General features: G+C 37.7%; 1 protein-coding gene across 3 annotated transcripts in view; it reads left to right on the top strand.

The window, feature by feature from the left end:
* The window catches only part of LOC118897397 (contactin-associated protein-like 3), a 100,329-nt gene extending 80,191 nt beyond the window's left edge, over positions 1–20,138 (top strand). For 2 of the 3 annotated variants that reach the window (XM_036856567.1, XM_036856565.1), the window contains 4 exons: positions 551–638; positions 12,982–13,212; positions 13,450–13,521; positions 17,433–20,138. In XM_036856567.1, the coding sequence (XP_036712462.1) occupies positions 551–638; positions 12,982–13,212; positions 13,450–13,521; positions 17,433–17,626 (585 nt within the window). In that variant the 3' untranslated portion in view covers positions 17,627–20,138. The remainder of the gene's footprint in view (positions 1–550; positions 639–12,981; positions 13,213–13,449; positions 13,522–17,432) is intronic. The other variant, XM_036856566.1, reaches the window with a different exon arrangement.
* Positions 20,139–21,139: the final 1,001 nt, after the last annotated feature.

Genomic DNA, 21,139 nt, shown 5'->3' with positions numbered 1-21,139 from the left:
ATTGCCTAGTTTATCATAGTGACTACTGGAGGTATTTCAGTGGGAACCTATTCCCATTGGGTTACAAAAGAACAAATGCTACAGAAATTTAAACACAAGAGAAAAAGCAAGATCTTGCTTAAAGTGGGAATACATTTAGAAAAACATCAGAGTCTTTAAGTCACACATTGTCACTGGGTTTTGAAGAATAATCTTTTATACTGAATCTGTATGAATAATACATTTTTCTGCTCATGTTACAGATTTCCTCTAAATAAGTAAAAACTTTGAGGTTCAAAGTAGCTCTTGCATTTCTTTGTGGATTGTACCAATTATAGATACTTAAATCATAAAGACAAATGTAGGGGAACGGGATGGGCAATGAGGTGGAGTTGAATTTGAGGTGTTACAAGAATTGTTTATAATACACTTTTCTCCTTTAACCTTTGTGATAGCAGGAACATATGGCTTATTTTTTTATCATTTTTCTTGGTCTTCCTTTGATTCCCATCCTCTTATCATCAAAATTGCTTGACATTTTGATGTTTGTATCATGTGGAACATTTAATAGGTTAACCAGAATGCAAGGAGACAAGTCATCCTGTCTTCAGGGACAGAATTCAATGCTGTCAAATCCCTCACGTTGGGGACAATTTTAGGTAAGTGGAAGAAAGAGAGCCCCCTTCCCCCACCGCCCAGTGACTGGGATTGGAAGTGTTAGTTTGCAAACACGGGAAGCATTCATCATGCTGAAAGAAGCTCCTTGATATATGCATGATTTCCCAGTGAGTGACAGTCAAGGTAGAAGCTTGTACTCTTGTCTGAGTGCGCATATAATCACGAGTAAGTGCTGCTTGCGAGTTGAACAAGGGCGTTCCTTGAAAAATGCCTCCACACTTACCCTCTCACTTGGCAATCAAGCATAATGAAACTGCATTTTTCTAACAATTCAGGAAAGACAAAATCAAAGCAGATATAAGTTCACAAATTCTGTAGTAATCAGGGGTCAAATGCAGAAGTCATTTTAATGATAAATCTAGATTTATGTTTAAGAAGGAAGAGAAAAGGCTGCTTATTTTCTCTTAGCAAACAAGCTTTGGGCTGTGGTCTGGGCCCTGCCTTGCCTGTGGGCTGAGGTGAAATGTGTTCATTGCTCCCAGCTACTCTTGGAAAATCACAGCCTGAATATCCTACAGACATCCTTTATGGCTGCCAGTTATTAGACGTCAAACTCTTGACGCCTTTTTTTTCCCCTTGTCACCAAGAATTACATTGAAATAAAAACAGATATTGAAAGTCATTTCTTTTATTTTTGATTATATATAAACTGTATGTTTTATTGCTATTTAAATGATATCTAGGGGAAATCCTCTTGTGGCATGTTTATTATTCCTCCTCTGGTACTTGATACTCATACGGCTATGTTTTGTCCTAAATAATCGATGGAAATTTATTAGGTGTTCAGCCATTTATACATTGATTCTTTCGGTCATTTCTTCTACCCCACAGATATATATTACATCACCAACTTGAGAATGTTAGAAAAGGCACATGAATGGATGTTCAAAATATGTCGAGAATCACAGTAACTATTAAAGCTATCACGTCTTTCAAACAGATGATGGGCAATGAAATGATGACTTCTTATTTTTCAGACAGAGGAAATGTTATGAATCCTAGGGCTCTCCAAGGGTGCTCTTGTAAATGGTAATAAGAAAAGTGTAACATTTAGACGCTGCAGCCTAACTGTTAAAGCAGCCCAACTGTTAAAAAGGCAGATTAAGCCAGTGCTCCTTCACTGGTAAGAATATAGTTTTAGCATGGTACAGTGAATAACAACTTCAGGCTGAAGCGATGGTGGTCCTGTCTTGTAATCATGCCTTAAAGGTAGATGGAGAATCTGGCCTTGACGATGTATTGACAGAGTGGTAGCTTGTGCTGAAGGTCCTTTCCTGTGGTTCATTGTTCTAGTCGCGCTTCCCACATGTGGGATAGTAATGGTACGGTTACCACAGAGTGCTGGGAGATGTTTATACCTACCACAGCCCATTGTAGAGGTGAGTATTCCAGTCTCCAGTGGGTGGTCTTGATGTTTCTCAGGCATTTCTGACATCCCTGTTTTCATGATATTAGTAGATTATTTTATTCTATTTAAAATTGTGGCATAATCTTAAAAGAATTGGAAAAACAAACAAACAAAAAAACAAACCCCCCAAAAAACAAAAACGAATTGGAAAAACAATTCAAAGGAATACTGCTCCTTCAACTTTTGTCCCTGAGAATAACAGTATATGTTTAAATAGAGATTATGAAATTCCTAAAAGTTCAAAGACCACGTTGAGCTTTAGAGAACAGTGAGATAGAACCCTATCCTTGGCTGTCAGCCCAACAGTTATAATTGTTTTTAATATCCAAATGGAGAAGAATTTGCTCTCTTTTTTATCTGATATTGACCTCTACTCTCTGGCCCGACGGATCCTTGGTCTGAGCAGTGAGTAATTGATCGCCCAAGGGGTGTGCAAGCTGCAGAGCTGAATTTTTGTTGAGTGGGTGCAAGCTGTGTGTGGAATGATGGTTCTGTGTGCCCCCAGATCTGATCCCTCCTCCACTGCCAGACAGAAGTCCGTGGGTACTCTTTTTCCCAGCCCGGAGGACAGATGGTCAATAAACAAAACAAACACAGACCACACACAACTTCATGCCTTCAATGACTCCAGCATCTGACAGGAGAGATGAGGCATATTCAGAAATGTCTGTCACCCAAAGTATGAATAGAAAGTTGCCATCAGTAAGTGTGAAATTGACAAAGGAATATTTTTAAGAACAATTTGGCTTCAAACGATGATCTATAAAGAAATAGGCAATAGATTACAGAAATCGACTTAATCACTGACCTGCATTATATGAAGGGGATTGTTTTAATAAAAAAGTAGAATAATAAATTTTGTTATATAAATTTTTATTTTCCTATAAGTTAATACATAGAGGACAGTAGCATGGGACTGAAGGTGTTAATGTTTTTATTCAAGGATGATATATTCAAAAACATCTCTCTCAGGCCACAAAAATTAAAGTTGAAACTCAGCAATGAAGTTTATAGCCTGAAGCAATTGAATCTAATAAAATTATAAATATTCATTTCATCTGTAGCTAGAGGTATATATCTTGATCAAAGGCTAATAAAATGTTTCATGTTTCGGATAACTTTATTTTAGGATGGCTTCTGTTCTGCTGCCACTCTCAAATCAGTTACTGAGTATAAGAGGACTACAGTTTTGTGTTCAGATTTGGCGAGTGTAAGCAGAACTGCCTTTCACTAACTTATAGTAAAGTAGACCAACAGATTGGCTAATAAGGAGCTATTAATTTCCCAAAGAAAGTAGTCCCAAACTATGACAAGTCATCAAGTACTTATTTCTTGTTAGCTATTTTGACTCATTGACTTATCCATTCATTCAGAAATGTTTGGTGGTCCCTAATACGCACTTATATTTCATTGGACATTTCAAATGCCTCATAGCAAAATATACTACTGTACCTGCCCTCAAAGCGCTTGTGGTATAATACAAGATATAGACAATAAAACAGTGTTCTAATGATTAACTAATCTAGTTAGTCATTATTATTATTTACCCTAGTGTGCTATGGAAAAATGGTTCAGCATCATCTTCTAATTAACATGCTCTTGTTCTTTCCATTCTTCAATCATCTTATTAGTGATGACCAATCAGGTTAAGTTTTCCCAATTACTATAAAATAATTTTAGTATAATCCTACTTTAATGTAAATCTTTAGATTTCTAGTGTTCTATGTAGTTTTAACTCTGATAGGATTTATACTCCCAAAGTATGAGAGCTTTAAAATACCAAGTAAGGTGCCCTAGCATTTTTGCTAAATTTTGTTTCTCTAAAGACCTTTGTATATTTGGTATTCTATTCATTTTGTTTTTTGTGCATTTAAAAAAAAACAACAAAAATAACAAACCCAAAATATCAAAGCAAAACAAAAATCTGTTTTTGAAGTGTACAGACTAAAGATATGTCTTCCTATCTCTTCCTGGGGGAGAATACAATTCACATCAATATAGTCATGTGAGTAAACCTTAGTAGGCCAATTATCTGTGGGGGAAAGAAAATCCACTGAAGGATTGTATGTTGAAAAAGAGCTCCATATATGATAATTGGGTAATAAATCATTCATGGAAATTACCTGCTGAGATCTGCATAGAGAGACTAGAGTTTAGATATTAAAAACTCCATTGACTTATGTGACATATATTAGTCTTTCCTATGCTCTGCCTAAGAATTTATCTCATTTAGAAGAAATTCACATAGAAGACACAAGGAGTTTATAAAATTTCAGGAATATGAATGTAAATGCAAAAATCCTCAACAAAATATTAGCAAATCTAATGCAGTAATGTATAAAAATTATTATATGCCATGACCAAGTAAGATTTATCCCAGGAATTTAAGGTTGGCTCAACAGATAAAAATCAATGTAATGCACCATATTAATAGACTAAAGGACAAAAACCACATGATCACCTCAATAGACACAGAAAAAGCATTTGAAAAAAATCCAGCATGCTTTCATAATGAAAACATTGAACAAATTAGGAATGAAAGGAACTTCCTCACATGGAAAAGGGCATCTGCAAAAACCCCACAGCTATTATCACACTTAATGGTGAAATAATGGAAGTCTTCCCCTAAGATCAGTAATGAGATGACGACGTCCACTCTTACCACTTTTGTTCAAGACTGTAGTGCAGGTTTGAAGGAGGGCTGTTAGGCAAGAAAAAGAGTAAAAAGTATCCAGATAAAAAAGGAAGAAGTAAAATTATCTCTATTGGTCAAGGACACGATCGCATAGGGAATCCATGAAAAAAGCTATTAGAGTTAATAAACAGTTTTGGCAAAGATACAAGACGAACACACAAAAATTTACTATATTTCTATATACTAGCAATGAACAATACAAGAATAAAATGAAGAATGAAATAATAGAATAAATATTCTATTTACAATAGTATCAAAAAGAATCAAATGCTTTGGAATAACTAACAAAAGAAGTGCAAGACATGTACGCTGAAAACAACAAAACATTGTTGGAAGGAATTATATAAGACTTACATAAATGGAAAGGTATCTGTGTTCATGGACTGAAAGACTCAACATTGCTAAGATGGCAGTGATACCCAAGTTTTTCTACAGATTCAACACAATTTCTATCAAAATCCAAATGGCCTTTTTTTCGCAAAAATTGACAAGTTGAACCCAAAATTCATATGGACATGCAAGACAATCTTGAAAAGAAGAATAAAGTTGGAGGTCTCACCCTTCATGATTTCAAAAATTAGTACAAAGCTACAGTAGTAAAGACTGTGTGGTATTGGCATAAGATAGACATATTGGTCAGTGGGCTAGATTGAGAGTCAGGAAGTAAAACTATATATTCATGGTCAGTTGACTTTTAACATTGGTGCCAGGACCATTCAATGGAGAAAAAATAATCTCTTCAACAAATGGTGCTGGCCCAATTGGATATCCACAAGTTTAAAAAATCAGGTTGGACCCCTACCTAACACCATATACCTTGGATTAGGCAACGGTTTTTTTAGAGAAGTTTTCTTAAAAGCCTTGGGTTAGATCATGGATTCTCAAAAGCGCAAGCAGCAAAGAAAAATATACTGGATCTCATCAAAATTAAAAACTTTTGTAATTCAAAGGACACTCTCAAGAAAGTGAAAAGACAACCCACAAAAATGAGGAAAAATATTTGCCAGTCCTGTATCTGATAAACAGAATACATAAAGAATTCTTATAACTAAACAGTGAAAAGACATAACCCAATTTAAAAATGGCCAAAGGATCTGACTAGACATCCTTCAAAGAAGATATACAAATACGAACATGAAAAGATGTTCAAAATCATTTGTCACCAGGGAAATGCAAATCAAAACCACAAGATAACCATTTCACAACCAATAGGATGGCTATGATCAAAAAGACAGACAGTAACAAGTGTCATAGAGGATATGGAGAAATTGGAACTCTTGTCCATTGCTGGTGAGAATGTAAAATTGTGCAGCTGCTGTGGAAAAACAGTTTGGCAGTTCCTTAAAACGTTAAACATAGTTACTAGGTGACCCAGAAATTCCACTCCTAGGTATATACCCAAGAGAATTGAAAATATATATCCATACACAAAAGGCGTACACAAATTTTCAGAGCAGTATTATTAATAATAACCAAAAATTGGGAACAACCCCAGTGTCTGTCAACTAAGGATTAGGTAAACAAAAGTGGTGTACAATGAAATATTAGCCATAAAAAGTAATGAAGTACTCATACATGGGACCACATGGATGAACCTTGTAAACATTATGCTAAATGAAAGAAGATAAACACAAAAGACCACATAATGTATGATTTCTTTTATATGAATGTCCAGAATAGGCAAATTCATAGAAACAGAAAGTAGTTTAGGTTTTCCAGGGGCTGGGAGGGAGGTTGGAGTGGGGAGTGACCACTAATGTGTACGGGGTTTCTTTTGGGGTGATAGATTCAGCAATTACATGCTGGGAAAGGTTTTACAACTCTGTAAAAAAACCCACTGAATTGTACACTTTAAAAGGGTGAATTTTATGGCATCTGAAATGAATCTCAAAAATAAGGAAAAAAATCCATTAGAGATTTATTTCTTTTGCTAATGCCTTTTCTGCACATGTACCTGGGAGAGTTAGAACACTGAGTCATAACTGGACATTTATTCTCTAGTGTGAATGAGTTTATTCAAGAACAGGGTTTGATGGGAAATAGAGGGGGAGAACTGGAAAGGCCCAGGGTTAAGGACCTCTGAGATGGAGTGAGGGCACATCAAGAGAAGCCTGGACAAGCCTAGTCACAATTTTAAAAAGAGCTGATGAGCTAAAAGCAGCAAACATGTAGATTCTGACATTATTTCCTTGTCATGTGAACGGGTGGCAGAGACTATTGAAATGTCATTATAGGAAGAGTTGATATAATTTACTAAAGAATGTTCTTCCAGTAAATACCTGCTGGGAGTGCTTGTTAAAGTGCTTAGGGTCCCAAATCACCCCTGATTTCTTCCCAGGTATTGGTTGCAAGTGCCAGGGATAGTTTGGTGTGGTGGGGTGGGGTGCAGGGAAGGGGGAATAATTCACTTCTTTCTGACTCTGAAAATCAGGTCCCTCCAACCCTGAACTGTTGGAAAGACAAGACTGAAAAAGTCTGTCTAGCATGATTTTCTAATAGGTCATTTATTTGGCTAGCATAAAGGAAGTTCACTCTGGTTTCATCAACTCCAAAATAAATAGCAGGTTGATATTTATATTCAGTCTAGCCAATTTCATTCACTAAAATGTTTTTAACATTCATCCATGTTGTTGCATGTAATAGTAGTTCACTTGCTATCTTTGCTGGATAGTCTTTTATTGCATGAGTATACCACAGTTTGTTTATTCTTATGTTGATGGGCAGCTGGATTGCTTCCAGTTTGGGACTGTTAATCTCCTGTATTAGCTTTATAGTTGTACCTCTTTGTATTTTTTTATCAGTTACTCTTAAGATTAATTATTCATCCTTGATTTATTATATACTACTTTGAATGTACACTTCCCAAACTATGGAAAAACCTTATTTTTTTTCCATTTTACTTCCTCTTCCACCCCTTTTGCCATTGTTGTCATGTATGTTACATATTATTTTTTCCACAAGACATTATTATTGCTGTTGTTTTAAACAGTCGATATTCACTTCAGTTATCTACGTATTTACCCTTTCTGATGCTCTTCATTGCTTCCTGCAATTCCATGGACAATTCACTTTTCCTGATTCTTGTTTGCGGATGAGAGCTTCAGGGAATCTTGGAAATGCTCCTTTTGCTGTTCCACTGTTTACCGCCGGTGCCTTTCAGAAACACTGCTCATTGTGGGTAGCAGAAAGCTCTTCACACACATTTTAATTCTTTGTTCCTTCCTTTTCCTTGTGAACCTTTTGTTAACATGCTTGTTCCTCACAAAACCAGAAATCATCTCGTGTGTTGGAATGCATGGCCTTGGCAATATATTTTAAAGGCAACACTACCCAATACCTGAGACAGTTGAGAATGTCTATGTCCTGAATTGTTGGAAATTTGATGGTGCTCTCAAGATTTCATACCATAGACATTTTTTAAGGGAAAAAATATATTAAATCTGTTTTTATCCAAAGTGATTTAAGGGGTTCTACTCAAAATTACAGTAGAAGTGAACTTTATCCTCAGCCCTTAGCTCACTTTTTCCTAAACATGACTTTTCTTCACATTCACGCTCAAACCACTTTCCCTTCCCCTTCTTACCTAGCATGAAACTGCACCTGATTTCCCCTTACTTTCTGTTGATGCCTGTGTTCTCAAGCTAGAGGTTTATCAGACATTTTCATCCTGACGTGTAAATTTCTAATAATGCACTAAGTATTCTCCTAAGGTTCTTCCCCCACCTTTTTTTTCTCTTTACACTTTAAAGGGACGAAAATTTTTGAGCCAAAAGGAAGGAACTTAATGATGGAATTTCAGGAGTCAGCTAACAGGGAAGATAGATTTGCACTCATTGTCTTTCTAAGCACAGTTCTATTAATTCGGATGCTGACTTTGTGTGGACCTGTTTCTGGGAAATGCAGCTTGGACCATAAGACTTGCCTCTACTCCCAATGCAACTTGCTTGTGCCCCTGAACCTAGGAACTATAGGGCCAGCCAGCAGGCAAGAGGAGGCAGGAAAGTGTGAATGAGAGAGCTGGGGTAGGAGTTTGCCCTCTGGACTGGAGGAGGAGTACATAGCAGAGTCTTAGGGTGGTGTGTGAAGACCGTGGATCCTGGGGAAAGTTTGCCTTGCAGAGAACTCAAGACTTCCAAAGGGAAGGTCAACATTGCTCCACATTACCGTCCCCATCCTCTCTGCTCCTCCTGGAGCTGAGAGAGGGATGGATTATCGGGCCACATCCTTCCTACCATGGTGAGGCTGAGGGTGAGAGACCTCTTCCTATGCTTTATAAGAAGTCAGATAGTCTGAATGCAGGTCTGCTGCTGACTATAGAGCAGAGAAGCTGCACTGTCCACAGTTGTCAGGACCTGTGTATCATATAACACCCTTAACCATGGAGTCCCAATAAGCAGTCCCAATAAATAACTAAGGAAATAATGATGCCACCACTAAGGGAATCTAAAAGCAAGAGTAAGGGTAGAGAAAGAAGAAAAAGCAACAAATAAAATTTCTTGCATCAAAATAGAGCTATTGAAGAAGATAGAAGACAACTAGGATGAAACTTGGCACTCAAAGAGATTTTAATAAAGTCACACACACAGACACAAGCACCAACTCTGGGAATTAAAATAAATATGATTTTTCAAAATTTCACTGGGTGATCTAAAGGAGAGAATCATCACCGGTTATCCTTAAATAGTGGCACGGAGTATCATGTAGATGAAATGTCTCAAGCCACAGAGCAAAATGATTAAGACGTAGAAATTAGGAGGGAAAAATAAAACAGATTTGGAAGTTAGATCTAGAAAACCTAATATGAATAAATAGAGATCCAGAAAGAGAACTAGAAGCAAAGACAATACTTATGTATTAAAAAAATTTCTCTGAGCTAAAGGACAACCTGAGCTGCAGATTGAAAGGACTCATTGATTCTGATGAGAAAAGACACACATCTGAGGAAATTCTGGGAAAATCCGTGAATTACAAAACCATAGAGAAAAATCTTCCAGACTTTGTAGACAGAAGTTACTACAATGGAAAATAATGATATTGACATCAGCATCCAACTTCTCATTTGCAACAATAGAATAAAAATGATAGAATGATATAGTTATACTGCTAAGAAGAATGGTTGCAACTCACGCATCTAATATATAACTTATCTGACAAGGTTAAAAAAAGATATTTTGCATAACAAGGAAAGATTGAGATTAAATACTAATCAAGCTTCCCATCTTAAGAAAATACTAGAGAATTACTCCAATCAAAAAATGAATCAAAACCATGACCTCAGGATGGAAAATTGACAGGAAACTATGAGCACCAAAACTTTACATATATTTATACCCACATGTACATGCATAACATAGTTACAGCTACATGATAAATGATAGGCTATCCAGATACGTATAAATCCACCCATACACATTCACACTCACAAATCCACATATATGTATAAATATTAAGTACAGAGTCTTGAAATACAGGAAAATATAATGTGATATGATTTGCTACTGATGTTTCGTTCCTTAGTAACAAACCTAAAGACATGAAGTTAGGTTATCTTTAAAAAATAAATTCCACAAAATTGGCCTAATTCATTATGATAAATGTCTGCCCGAGATTCCTTCTGTCACCCTTGCCTAGTAGTGCTCAGGTCAGACTTTGACCAGGAACAGGAAAGCTAGTGTTTGTCCAACAGCTAAAACTTTTATTTTACCTGTAATTTTTTTTTCAGATGTTACCCTTGCAAAAGTCCTGTGTTACTATTGCAGTGTCTCCCATTTTATTTCTTCTTGACATTGTCTCAAGTATACATAAGCAAGGGTGCCTTTCTTTAAGAAATAGATAATATCTGAATGCAAAATTTAAAAAGTAAAGTCATCTTTAAAGTACCCTTTTAATTGATAATCCTTTAGTTGGGTTGTGCCTAGCTCATTTTACTTCAGTGTACTTAAGGAGCTACCTGAAATTCCACGTGCATAAAGCTCTTTGATGTCTCGTATAATCAACTTGGCCAAGGTAGCTATATGTGTCAGACAGATGTCTATTACGATTATAACAATGCAAATGCATGCCCCCAATTTTAGTTGTTTTTAGAGGTCTTTTCCATAGCAAACATTTACTTTTGCAACTTTAAAATCATGAACAGAATTTTGTAAGCCCAAGTAACTCCCAATACATTTGCTGAAAATCTCAAAGTTAGGCCATTTTTCTTGAAGGTACAGCTCTTTTCCAAGCCAGAAGAAATAAGGATACAGAATATTTGGTTTTCCGGAATTATAGACTGAAATAGTGAGATGAAGTTTAATAGGAAAAACGGTGAGACCTGTAATAAGAGTCAGGAAATCTACCCCATGAGTTTGTATGGGAGACAACACTTGACCTCTCCTCTCTTAGGGTCTATGGCTGGACCTGAGAATTAAATTGACATAAGACAGATTAACAGGGGAAAAGCATACAGATTTTTAAATGTACATGGGAGTCCCTACAGGAAAATGAAGACCCAAAAAGCGGATAGGCCCAAGTGTTTATATATGAGGTTGAACAGAGAGTGGTGATTGTGAAAAAGTAACTAAAATGTATGAGGAGATGAAAGGAAGATAGGGGTTATTTTAACAAGGTTTGTATGTACAGATTTCTCTGGGCTGGTCTCCTCATCTCTGGTCATAAAAATGTATTTTTCCTCCTGGTACAAAAAGGGCAGCTTTCCCATAACAGTTTTATCTCCTGCTTTCAGGAACAGAAAGCAGATGTCAGTGTCCTTGTACCTGCTGTTTTTCAAGAAAATAATCCTTATGCCAAAATGGCATATTTGGGGGTGGCATATTCTGCTACCCTTCGAATAGAAGCTTCAGGGTATGTTGTTTAACTTTAGCGACAATGAGGATGTGGTTAGTTACCATGACATTCAGTAAAACTCAGTGGCATAAGATGGCAGCCAACTATGGACGTACATTTTTAGCTGGAGCCAGTGCAAATAATCTTTTGTCACAAGGTCGGTCCTCTGAATTTCTCAGGTCACACCTTGAGAGTGACACATTTTTAAAAATTCTAGTACCCAAACTGTCCACAGAAGGGTGGTAATGGGACTAAATTTATTCTTTGATTATAAAATATATATTGCATGCATCCTATGTAACAGACATTAAGCTAAGTGCAGGGGAAGGCAAGAATAAAACACACTGCCCACCAAGGGCTTTCCACATGTTGCATGAGAGAGGGATGATCCAAGGAGAGTGACCTTCTGCAACTGATGCACCAGGCAAGGCTAGCTGGAAGTGTGGTTACACACCCCTGGCTTCAGAGTTCAAATGCCACTATTCAAAAGTCTATAAATCGCTTAGCACAATGCCCAGCCTATGGGAATCATTTGGTAAATTCTTGGTAGCTGTTTATGATTGTTTGAAAAAGAAGAGGCAACGAGCCTTTCTACACAAGGTGAAGTGAGAGGGAGTTTGACAGCAGATGCCAAAGTTGCCTCATACTGATGTGGTTTCCTCTGTGGGGGACATGGAAGCTTCCCAGACTGACACATTTAAACTTGAAGTCTACAGCTAAGGGCCTTTGGTCAGATTTCGTGCCAACTGAGCAAGCGCACTGCGGGATGTAATTATAACTGAAATGAACGGATTGATGTTCTCTCCTGGGTCAGTCGCTGCTCTTCTTCGATCTTAATAACCAACTTCTGTCAGTTGGGGATGAGGGCGGGGATCAGGAGGGGGTTGATGGGGGCAAAAGCCTTGATTTACGGACCCGGGACAGAGACCACCTTTGTGAAGAAGGGGAAAGGAAGTGTGGTGCGGAGTTCCCAGGGCAGCACTTGCAGTTACGGAGAGGCCCTCTCTGTGGGGGTCAGAACAGTCAGCCTGAATAAAGTGTTAATTGTGAGGGAAATGCAGAAGGGATTCCCAGAACGCTGCTGTCCCCCAACCCAGGAGACCTAGATTACCGGCCACAAATCCTGGTAAAACTATTTTGAAAAATGCATTGGCGGAGGATTTCATTCGTCAGTGCCCCGTGACTGCATCCAAAGAAGCTTCACTTGACTCACACGGGGAGTGAGCACCCGCAGGGCATCAACCAAGGCGGCAGGTACCGACTCTGGCTCTTTCCTAAAAAACGAAGGGCTCGGAGGGAAGTTCAGTTCATCACTGCTGCGCAGATGCAGGCTATTCCTGCGTCCCCGCCAGTCGCTCCTGAGCCCTAACGGTGTGTCCTACTTCTTTGCCCGCAGGGCCTCCCGGCGCGGACCGCGACACGCTGCGGGCTGGCGCGCACGGCTTCACCGGCTGCCTCTCGGCCGTGCGCTTCGGTCCCGCCGCCCCGCTGAAGGCGGCGCTGCGCCCGGGCGGGCCCGCCCGGGTCACTGTCCGCGGACACGTGGCCGCCGCGTCCCGCTGCGCGGAGGGGGCGGGGCCCGGAGCTCCAGCGCGGGAGGCGACCCGACCGCTCGCAGGCGGCGCAGGTGCGTGGCCCTCCGCCCGCGGTCACTCTGCGCCCGCAGTCTTCCACCCAGTCTTCATCCCAGAGGTTTCCAAAAGTCCTCTGTTCGTACACCTTCCCATTCCCTGGTCTTTCCATTCTCGGTTCTTCGTTTCAAGTTCATTTCTGTCACTGCGTTGTCTGCTCTTCTTTCAAATGTGGATTTCTCAAAAGTTCTCCTTTCCACTCTCCTCTGTCATTCTTCCTTTTTCTACTGTAGGTCGTTCTGGAGCAACAGATGAGGGAGAGCCCTTAGTTAATGCGGACAGAAGTGACTCCGCGGTCATCGGAGGTAACGAGGCCGCGAATGACCTCGTCCTTGGCGTTGTTGTCACTGTTAGCAAGGTCCAAAAAATATCCGTGAGAATCCGTGCTGATTGTGAGGTCAATGGCAGTGGCAGGCCACATACAATTGCTCATGTTCTTGACGTGATTGTACCGAATTCAGCTCCTTTGGAGATACTTAGAAGAAGGAATCGATCGCTCCACTGAAACACTTTTTAAAGGATGGTTGCCAAACTAAAGAATAATAAGAGGATTTTCGTTTGAATATAGCCATTAGTATCTCTCAGGATATATACATATTTAAGGTGCATTTACTTTTACTTCTTTGATTTAAAATAGCCATGGACCTCTCAGTCCCTTAGCCCAAAACATTTAAAAATAAGATTAAAAATAAAACATATATTGGGAGAAGCACCTAAACTATGCAAATTGTCATTTTCCTGAACATAAAGATATAAAACTGTGTCTGGCATCAAGCTTATCTTAGGATGGAGAGATAGATAGATTAGATAGATAGAGATATCCATCAAATAAATCCATTCATCTATATGTATATATGTGTATATATATATATATTTGAAGAAGTAAAAGTAATCGCATCTTAAATATCTTCTAATATATCCTTTGAAGCAAAATTTATCCAGGTCTGACTAAAAAAATTAATATTCAATTCTCCCTCCTTATCATTCAAAGAACGTTTTAATTTGTTTAATTAGGTTATTGAAATGTGAGTAAGTTGCAAACTCTGCTTGGTGAGTAGAAGTAAACTGCTCTCCATTCCTTGCTACCTCAAAGTGAGGTAATTACTGCTAGAGCTGGGTGATAGGACTGGGGGTCCACTGTTCAGGCTGGCTACACACCTGCTCAGATTGGATCTGTTCATTTTGTCTGTATCCATCCAGACACCAGTATTCTCCAGACAATTAGGAAAGTATTCAGACATTTTAAAATGCTGACCAAATCTATGTAAGAATTTTAACATTTCCAGTTCTGTCTCAACTACTTTTATTTTTGTAATGAGTGAGAAATATGACCTCCATTTTATAACTCCAAGAACAAATAAGAACCATAAATGTTATTTAGAATGCATATCTAAAAGGAATAATTTTGTGTTAAAATTTAAATTAAACCTTAATCCTAAATCATTCTAATTTATTTCTAATGAGAAGACTTCACTATAATGCCAAAGCTAAGTGAAAATAAATCAACTTAAATGTGATTAACATTTACAAAGTAGGAATCCAAGTTCAAAATTTCACAAATTATCATAGTTTGTTCCCTTTTATTAGCAAGACCAGAGATAATAGTCAAATTGATGATAGAACAAAGATGTGGTCCTTAGAATTTTTTTGCTCTTGCTGAATATCGTTGGCAAGATGTAGTGTCATTCTCCTGAGAAATCCTACTTGGTTCCTGATACATGGGATGGAGAATGAGGGCACAGAAGGTCTTAGGAACAGAATGGCTCATTTTACTAGGCACACAATTCACTTGAACCTGCCTTCCATCTGTGTTGTGGCTGGTTGCTGGGTGGTTTGTCAGTTACTGAGTATATAGACCTCCAGTGTATTTTTCCAAAAAGAATTATCAGACTTTTTTCTAATTGATCACAGACTGCACCCACGTGTGAAATATTTGTTCTGTTTAAAGGATTATGCCAATAGGTGGATTTCTTCATGTTCTGCATTTTGCATCATTATTTTCTCGTCTTGTAAACAAAGGGAGTGTTATAGGAGAGGAGAATCAACCTAAACAATATTCAAACTTGGTAAGCCAGAGATCACAGAGGGTTTCTTGCCAAGGGATCCATATTGTAGATGGGCAGGTGGATGCATAGAGAAGGAGACAGATGTAGATAGACAGAGACACAGGCAGACATGAACGTTTGTCAAAAACACCCTTACACTGGAGTTGCTGATAGGAAGGTTATAGAAGGCGTCAGATGCATTATTCAAATTATCTCAATCTCTTCAGATAGGGGGTAGAGATAGAAGTTTTGCTAGGATCCCACCAAACCTCACGAAACAAAAACAAGCTAGAGTTAGACGTGATCAATCACATACAGAAAACCCTGGATGTATAAGTGGGTCAGTGTAATGGTGAGAGTCATAATATAATCAAGTGGCTTGATCAATGTTATTGAGAGTTACTGGTCCCTGACACTAAAATTGGTTATGATACAGCTCTTAAAGCAGGTCCTATAGCTAAACATAAAAATAATTAAAGTAACTGTGCTGTTTGTTCCCAAGTGAGATGCAAAATATATTGAAAGTAATGAATATTCTACTTATGAATACTTAAGAATATTCACAAAATAATAAATATGCTACCTCCTCTCAGGTAAGAAGGGGTCTGGGTTCCTGATATCATGTGCCCAGGAATCTCTGTGACCAGTTATACCCAACCAAGCTTTGAGTTTGTTGGGCTCCGTTACACTTGCTTATGTCTGTCCCAGAGTATAATGAAGAACCCTCATTTTGCAATACAAATTTTGATTTATACAACTAAGCAGTAACATATGTTGGCTTATATTTGTTAAATGGAGATATTATTTAATGCCTGTGTCCATCATCTTAAAACTATATTCACTAGTGAATGCTTCTTTTTATCTATTTGTTTCAGAATGGATTCCTTCTTCACTAATGTGATATGGCTTGAGTAAACATTCCTATGGCTTAGCTTGACAGTCTCAACCCTGATGGTGCATTAAAATAATCTGAGGAGCTTTTAAAATAATGCTGATACCTAGGCCTCCCACCAAAAGATTCTGAGTTATTGTCTGCTATGCAGCCAAGGTTGAGAACCGCTGGCAAACCTAATGTCTTCAATACATTTCCAATAAGAGAAATGTTTTCCTTTTACTTTCCAGATAACTGAATGTTATTAATATGTCTACAATTTTTTATAAAATGGTATATTAGTTATCTGTTGCTGCATGACAAATTACCACCTATTTGGCAGCTTAACACAATCCACATGTATTATCCTTCAGTTTCTGTGAGTCAGGAGTTTGGGCACATCTCAACTAGGTCCTCTGCTTAGGGTCTCACAATGCTGAAAATCAAGGTGTCTCATCTGGGGTCTTGGGCTGGGGTCTCATCTGAAGGTTTCACTGGGGAAGGAGCCACTTCCTCAGTTGCATGGTTGTTGGCTACATTCAGTGTCTTGCAGAGGTAAGACTGAGAGCTTCTGAATTTTTGCTGGCTCCTGAACAGAGTCTTTCCTTAGCACTTGGAAGCCATCTGCAGTTCCTTGTCATGTGGGGTTTCCCACCATGGCTCTTGCCACCTCATAGCCAGCAGGAAGAAAGAGACTCTAGCAAGACAGATGCTACAAGCTTATATAACATAATCATGTAATCATGTACAAATAATCAGGTACAGCCCATCACCTTTGTCGTATTGTTTCGGTTAGAAGCAGGTCACAGGGGGATCACACAAGGGTGTGGACCCCCCATAGGCAGCAATCACTTAAGACTCTGTTGGTCTCATAGAGATAGATGGGATACACACCACATTACTGTAGTTCAACTGTGTATCAGCATTAAAATTTAATCGAATTTTCATTAAAATACACATAAGCATTTAATCACTCTGTGGTGGGGCTACACACTCTATACTTTTAAAATAATAAAAACCTGCTTGCTCAATTAGCATGAAGTGTAAGCATAATCTAAGAGACCTCATTGTGTTTCTGCATTTTAGTGTGAAAGCATTAATTGAAATCCAATCATGATATGTCTTTAGGATTAAGGCATAAAACCTCTGTGTCTAAAGTTTGCATGGACTTAGAAGTACACTTAATGTTATAATACCACTTGGTTTCAAATTTTCTGATGATAAATGATGCAAGGGTAGATTCTAGCTAGGCTGACATTTACAGTTTATAATTCGACTTTGTGTTTTCCTTTCTCTCTAGGTGTGATAGCAGTTGTGATATTTATCTTGCTCTGCATCACTGCCATTGCTGTACGCATTTATCAACAGAGATGGCTATATGAAAAAAATGAGTCGAATATTCCAAAAACTGGAGACAATGCTGAGACTGCTGTGAAAAGTGAGCTCAACATGCAAAGTACAGTCAGTGAAAGCCAGAAAGAGTATTTCTTCTGATCAGCAGTGGTCGTTTACTTATTACTATGATGATGTGACCGTCTTGCTAAGCCACAGGCTCGCAGTGGATGAAGCCCCCCTCTAGGCCTCCTGGGACAGACGGTAGGCGTGCAGAGCCATCAACTTGCTCACGCATGGTCCCTGGAGGCTCTGCTCAGTGCTCCTTCTTGATCTACTTACGTAACAGTGACTTAGGTGTGCTCATTAATCACTGTATGGCAGTTTCTGACTGTTCTGACTTTATCTCTAAAATTGAAATGTATTTTGCATAATTACTTTGGGTTTTAAGTGAGAGTAAGAATTTGAGCTGTGGCCCTACTCTTAAAAATTCAACACGGAAGTTTATGAAAGTCAAAGTTGGACTCTGATGTTTTGTGTTACATGGAAACCTACATTATGCTTTCTTTATCAATCACCTGCTGACATTTATAAACCAGGAAGTGCTTCTCGGATGGCCTTCAGCTGCATTCCCATATTCCTGTGAACCAGAGCCCAGTGGCCAAAAATGCATTAGAAATCTGAAAAACATTTTTTTGGCTGATTGTTTTTACTATTTGTCTCTTTTAAATCAGTTTTGATGCATTTTAGTGATGAAATGAGTGTTGAATGTCAGCTATGAAATTCTGCTAGTAAGTTCAGATACGGAACAGAGAATTCATAGGTAGAAAAATGCGTAAATGATTTCAATCTGTGATAATTTGCTTATCTTTCTTTGTAATTTGTCATTATACTCTTTGTAAATTGTGATAACGATCACCTAATGAGCTCACAAAAAATGTATATTTTCTAACTAAACTTGTGCCCATATATAAACTCCATGTTTAACACTGGAAATATATCCTCCATCCACATCTGAATGAAATATAATCCTAAATTTATTTCCTTTATATATGAGGTGATTAAGTCACTTCACTTTTCTTTGTAGTCCTGTGATTTTTTTTTTCTGAAGGTTATGTGAGCAACCCTTTGATTTCCTGTGACTCTCTGGCCATTTATTAGGGAAGAAGTCACATTTTGAACCAAATATCTTCATTTTCCTTTCTAAATTTTGAGCCGATCTAGGCAAAACATTCCCTGAGTTATCCTCTCACCTTGTTACTACTTGGAATATCAGCAGAAGGATGCTTATGTTAAGGGAAGATACAAGTTATATGATTTGAACTAAATTTGTCATTCCAGTCAAGATTCTAGGATCTTGAGATACGTTTCCAACAGAGCACCTAAAATCAACTAGTTCATTTTAAGTAGGGTATATTTGAATACTAGGAGAGCAAAAAATTCATATTAACTCTGGGGATTGATCCAATAACTACTTTTGTGGCAGTGGTCATTAGATAATTGCATGGAGTCACCATTTGTGCTGAAAAGCCAGTTATATTAAAAATGCACTGCCTTCTCTATATCCCACCTGCCATGTGGCTGCCAGGTACTTTGACCACAATAAGACTATCTGGATTTATATGCATTTTGCCTTGCTATTACATTTGAGTGTATACCTACTTTTATGTGTTCTTTTTAAAGAATGGGAAAAGAGATCCTTTATATTGTCTTTTCTCAAAAAAAATTTTCTTATGGTTTTGTATTAATTTTCTACACAGTGTAACAAACTACCACAAATTTACTGACTTAACACTACACACATTTATTATCTCACAGTTTCTGTGTGTCAAGATCTGGGCATGGGTTCACTGAGACTTCTGCAAGGTTGCAATCAAGTGTCTGCCAGGGCTGTGTTTTCACTTGGAAACTCAGCTAGGGAGGGATTTGCCTTCTTGCTCCCATGATTACTGATAGCATTCCATTCCTTACTGCTGGAGGATTGATGGAAGCTTGCTTCTTCAAAGCTAACAGAGGAGAGAGAGGGACTCTAGAGCAAGTCTGCTAGCAAGAGGGAGTCTTGTATAATGTAATGTGATCATGGGAATGACATCCCATACCATGTGCCATATTCTGTTGGTTAAAAGCAAGTCACAGGTCTCACCGGTACTCAAGGGGAGGGATTATATAAGGACCTGAACCAGCAGGCTGAGATCATGGGGACCCCTTTAAAGTCCATCTACCATGGATGGTATAATCCATGGTAGATAATATTGTATCTATATTCAGGTTTCTTTAAATAAATGATGAAAAAAGTTTAGGATGTCACTATAGCAATATATAAAGGACCTACCTTGGTAAATGAAAAACTACATATATGTAGTTTTTTTCCCAAAGGAATGTGCAGTTTGGGGAAGGATTCAACACAAAAATTATAGGCTCCATTAAATGCATAGCTGAGTGTAAACATCATTAAATCACTGCAGCTTTAACAAGTGATCACCTTATGTTCCAAAAGAATGCATCACTTTGGTACCTGAAATTTTACAGATTTATAGATAGTGAAATCCACTGCACCATGCTCTCTTTTCTAAAGGGAAAACTTTAAAATATTTTTACCAAACTTCAGTGATGCATCATCCACTTTCCCTGACTGATTTGTAAATTTTTCCTGCTTATTTATTAATAAAATAACATTTTTGAATTAAATTAGGAAAATATTTTAAGAAAAGTTGAATGAAATTTGAATTATGAAATTATATTGTTTCTCCCTTAAAATATTAAAAAATGTGCAAATGTATACATTCTGTAGTGGTGTGTATATTACTTTATCTCTACTGTATATATAGGGAATACCGTGATCTGTTAATATTATTTATGGTGGTATTTAACTTATCATACGAAAAGTGAAACACAAAGTAATGGATATTTACTGACTACTACTACAGCTTAAAATACCTATCAATATAGATATTTAAACCTTTGCCAGAGAACAATAATTTAACAATCACTAAGTTATTTGTTGAATGTTTACTATATACTCATAACTAGTTAAACATGATTTTCCCCAGACAGTTGGGTTTCTAGAGCACTAATTATATATACAGATTCCAGCAAATAGCATCCTTCTATGAAATAAAAGTTCAAACATAATAATTCCTCAAGTTTTATTTTCAAATAGAAAAGGAAAATAGCATATAATTAACACTCATTATTGGAGCTAGAATTTAGGAATTTCTGTTTACTTCCTTATGAAGTGAACCCTTCCCCCCACTACCTCCCCAGTATTATTTAGTAATGTAGAAAAACATTGGGGAATTTCTATTCTGTTTGTCTAAATAAACACTGCTTCTGGAATTGTTTTTCAATTTCTTTCATGTAGAACATTTGATGGATAATAGCTTTCAATGGATTTTTAAAAATAAAATATGATGCTCATGGTCCTTGCCTTGAAAGAAGACAAATATGATTGAAGCACTTTCCATCTAGTGTTAAGTCTGACTATGCAGTTGCATTATCAAGCCATTCTTTAAACAAAGGAGATGAAATGGACATATGTTAAATAAAAGCATGTTTATTGGGTTACTTAATCTACTGTTTTGCAATCCATGTACAAAAATGTTTGAGTCCCTCTGTACCTTCAATAGATCCTGGCTGTCTCTTTCCCTTTTTAAGTGTGTCTTATGGTGAGTGGCA

The sequence above is a fragment of the Balaenoptera musculus genome, chromosome 6, assembly GCF_009873245.2.
Source record: "Balaenoptera musculus isolate JJ_BM4_2016_0621 chromosome 6, mBalMus1.pri.v3, whole genome shotgun sequence".
NCBI classification, from domain to species: Eukaryota; Metazoa; Chordata; class Mammalia; order Artiodactyla; family Balaenopteridae; genus Balaenoptera; species Balaenoptera musculus.
This window is presented reverse-complemented; position numbering and strand designations above follow the sequence as displayed.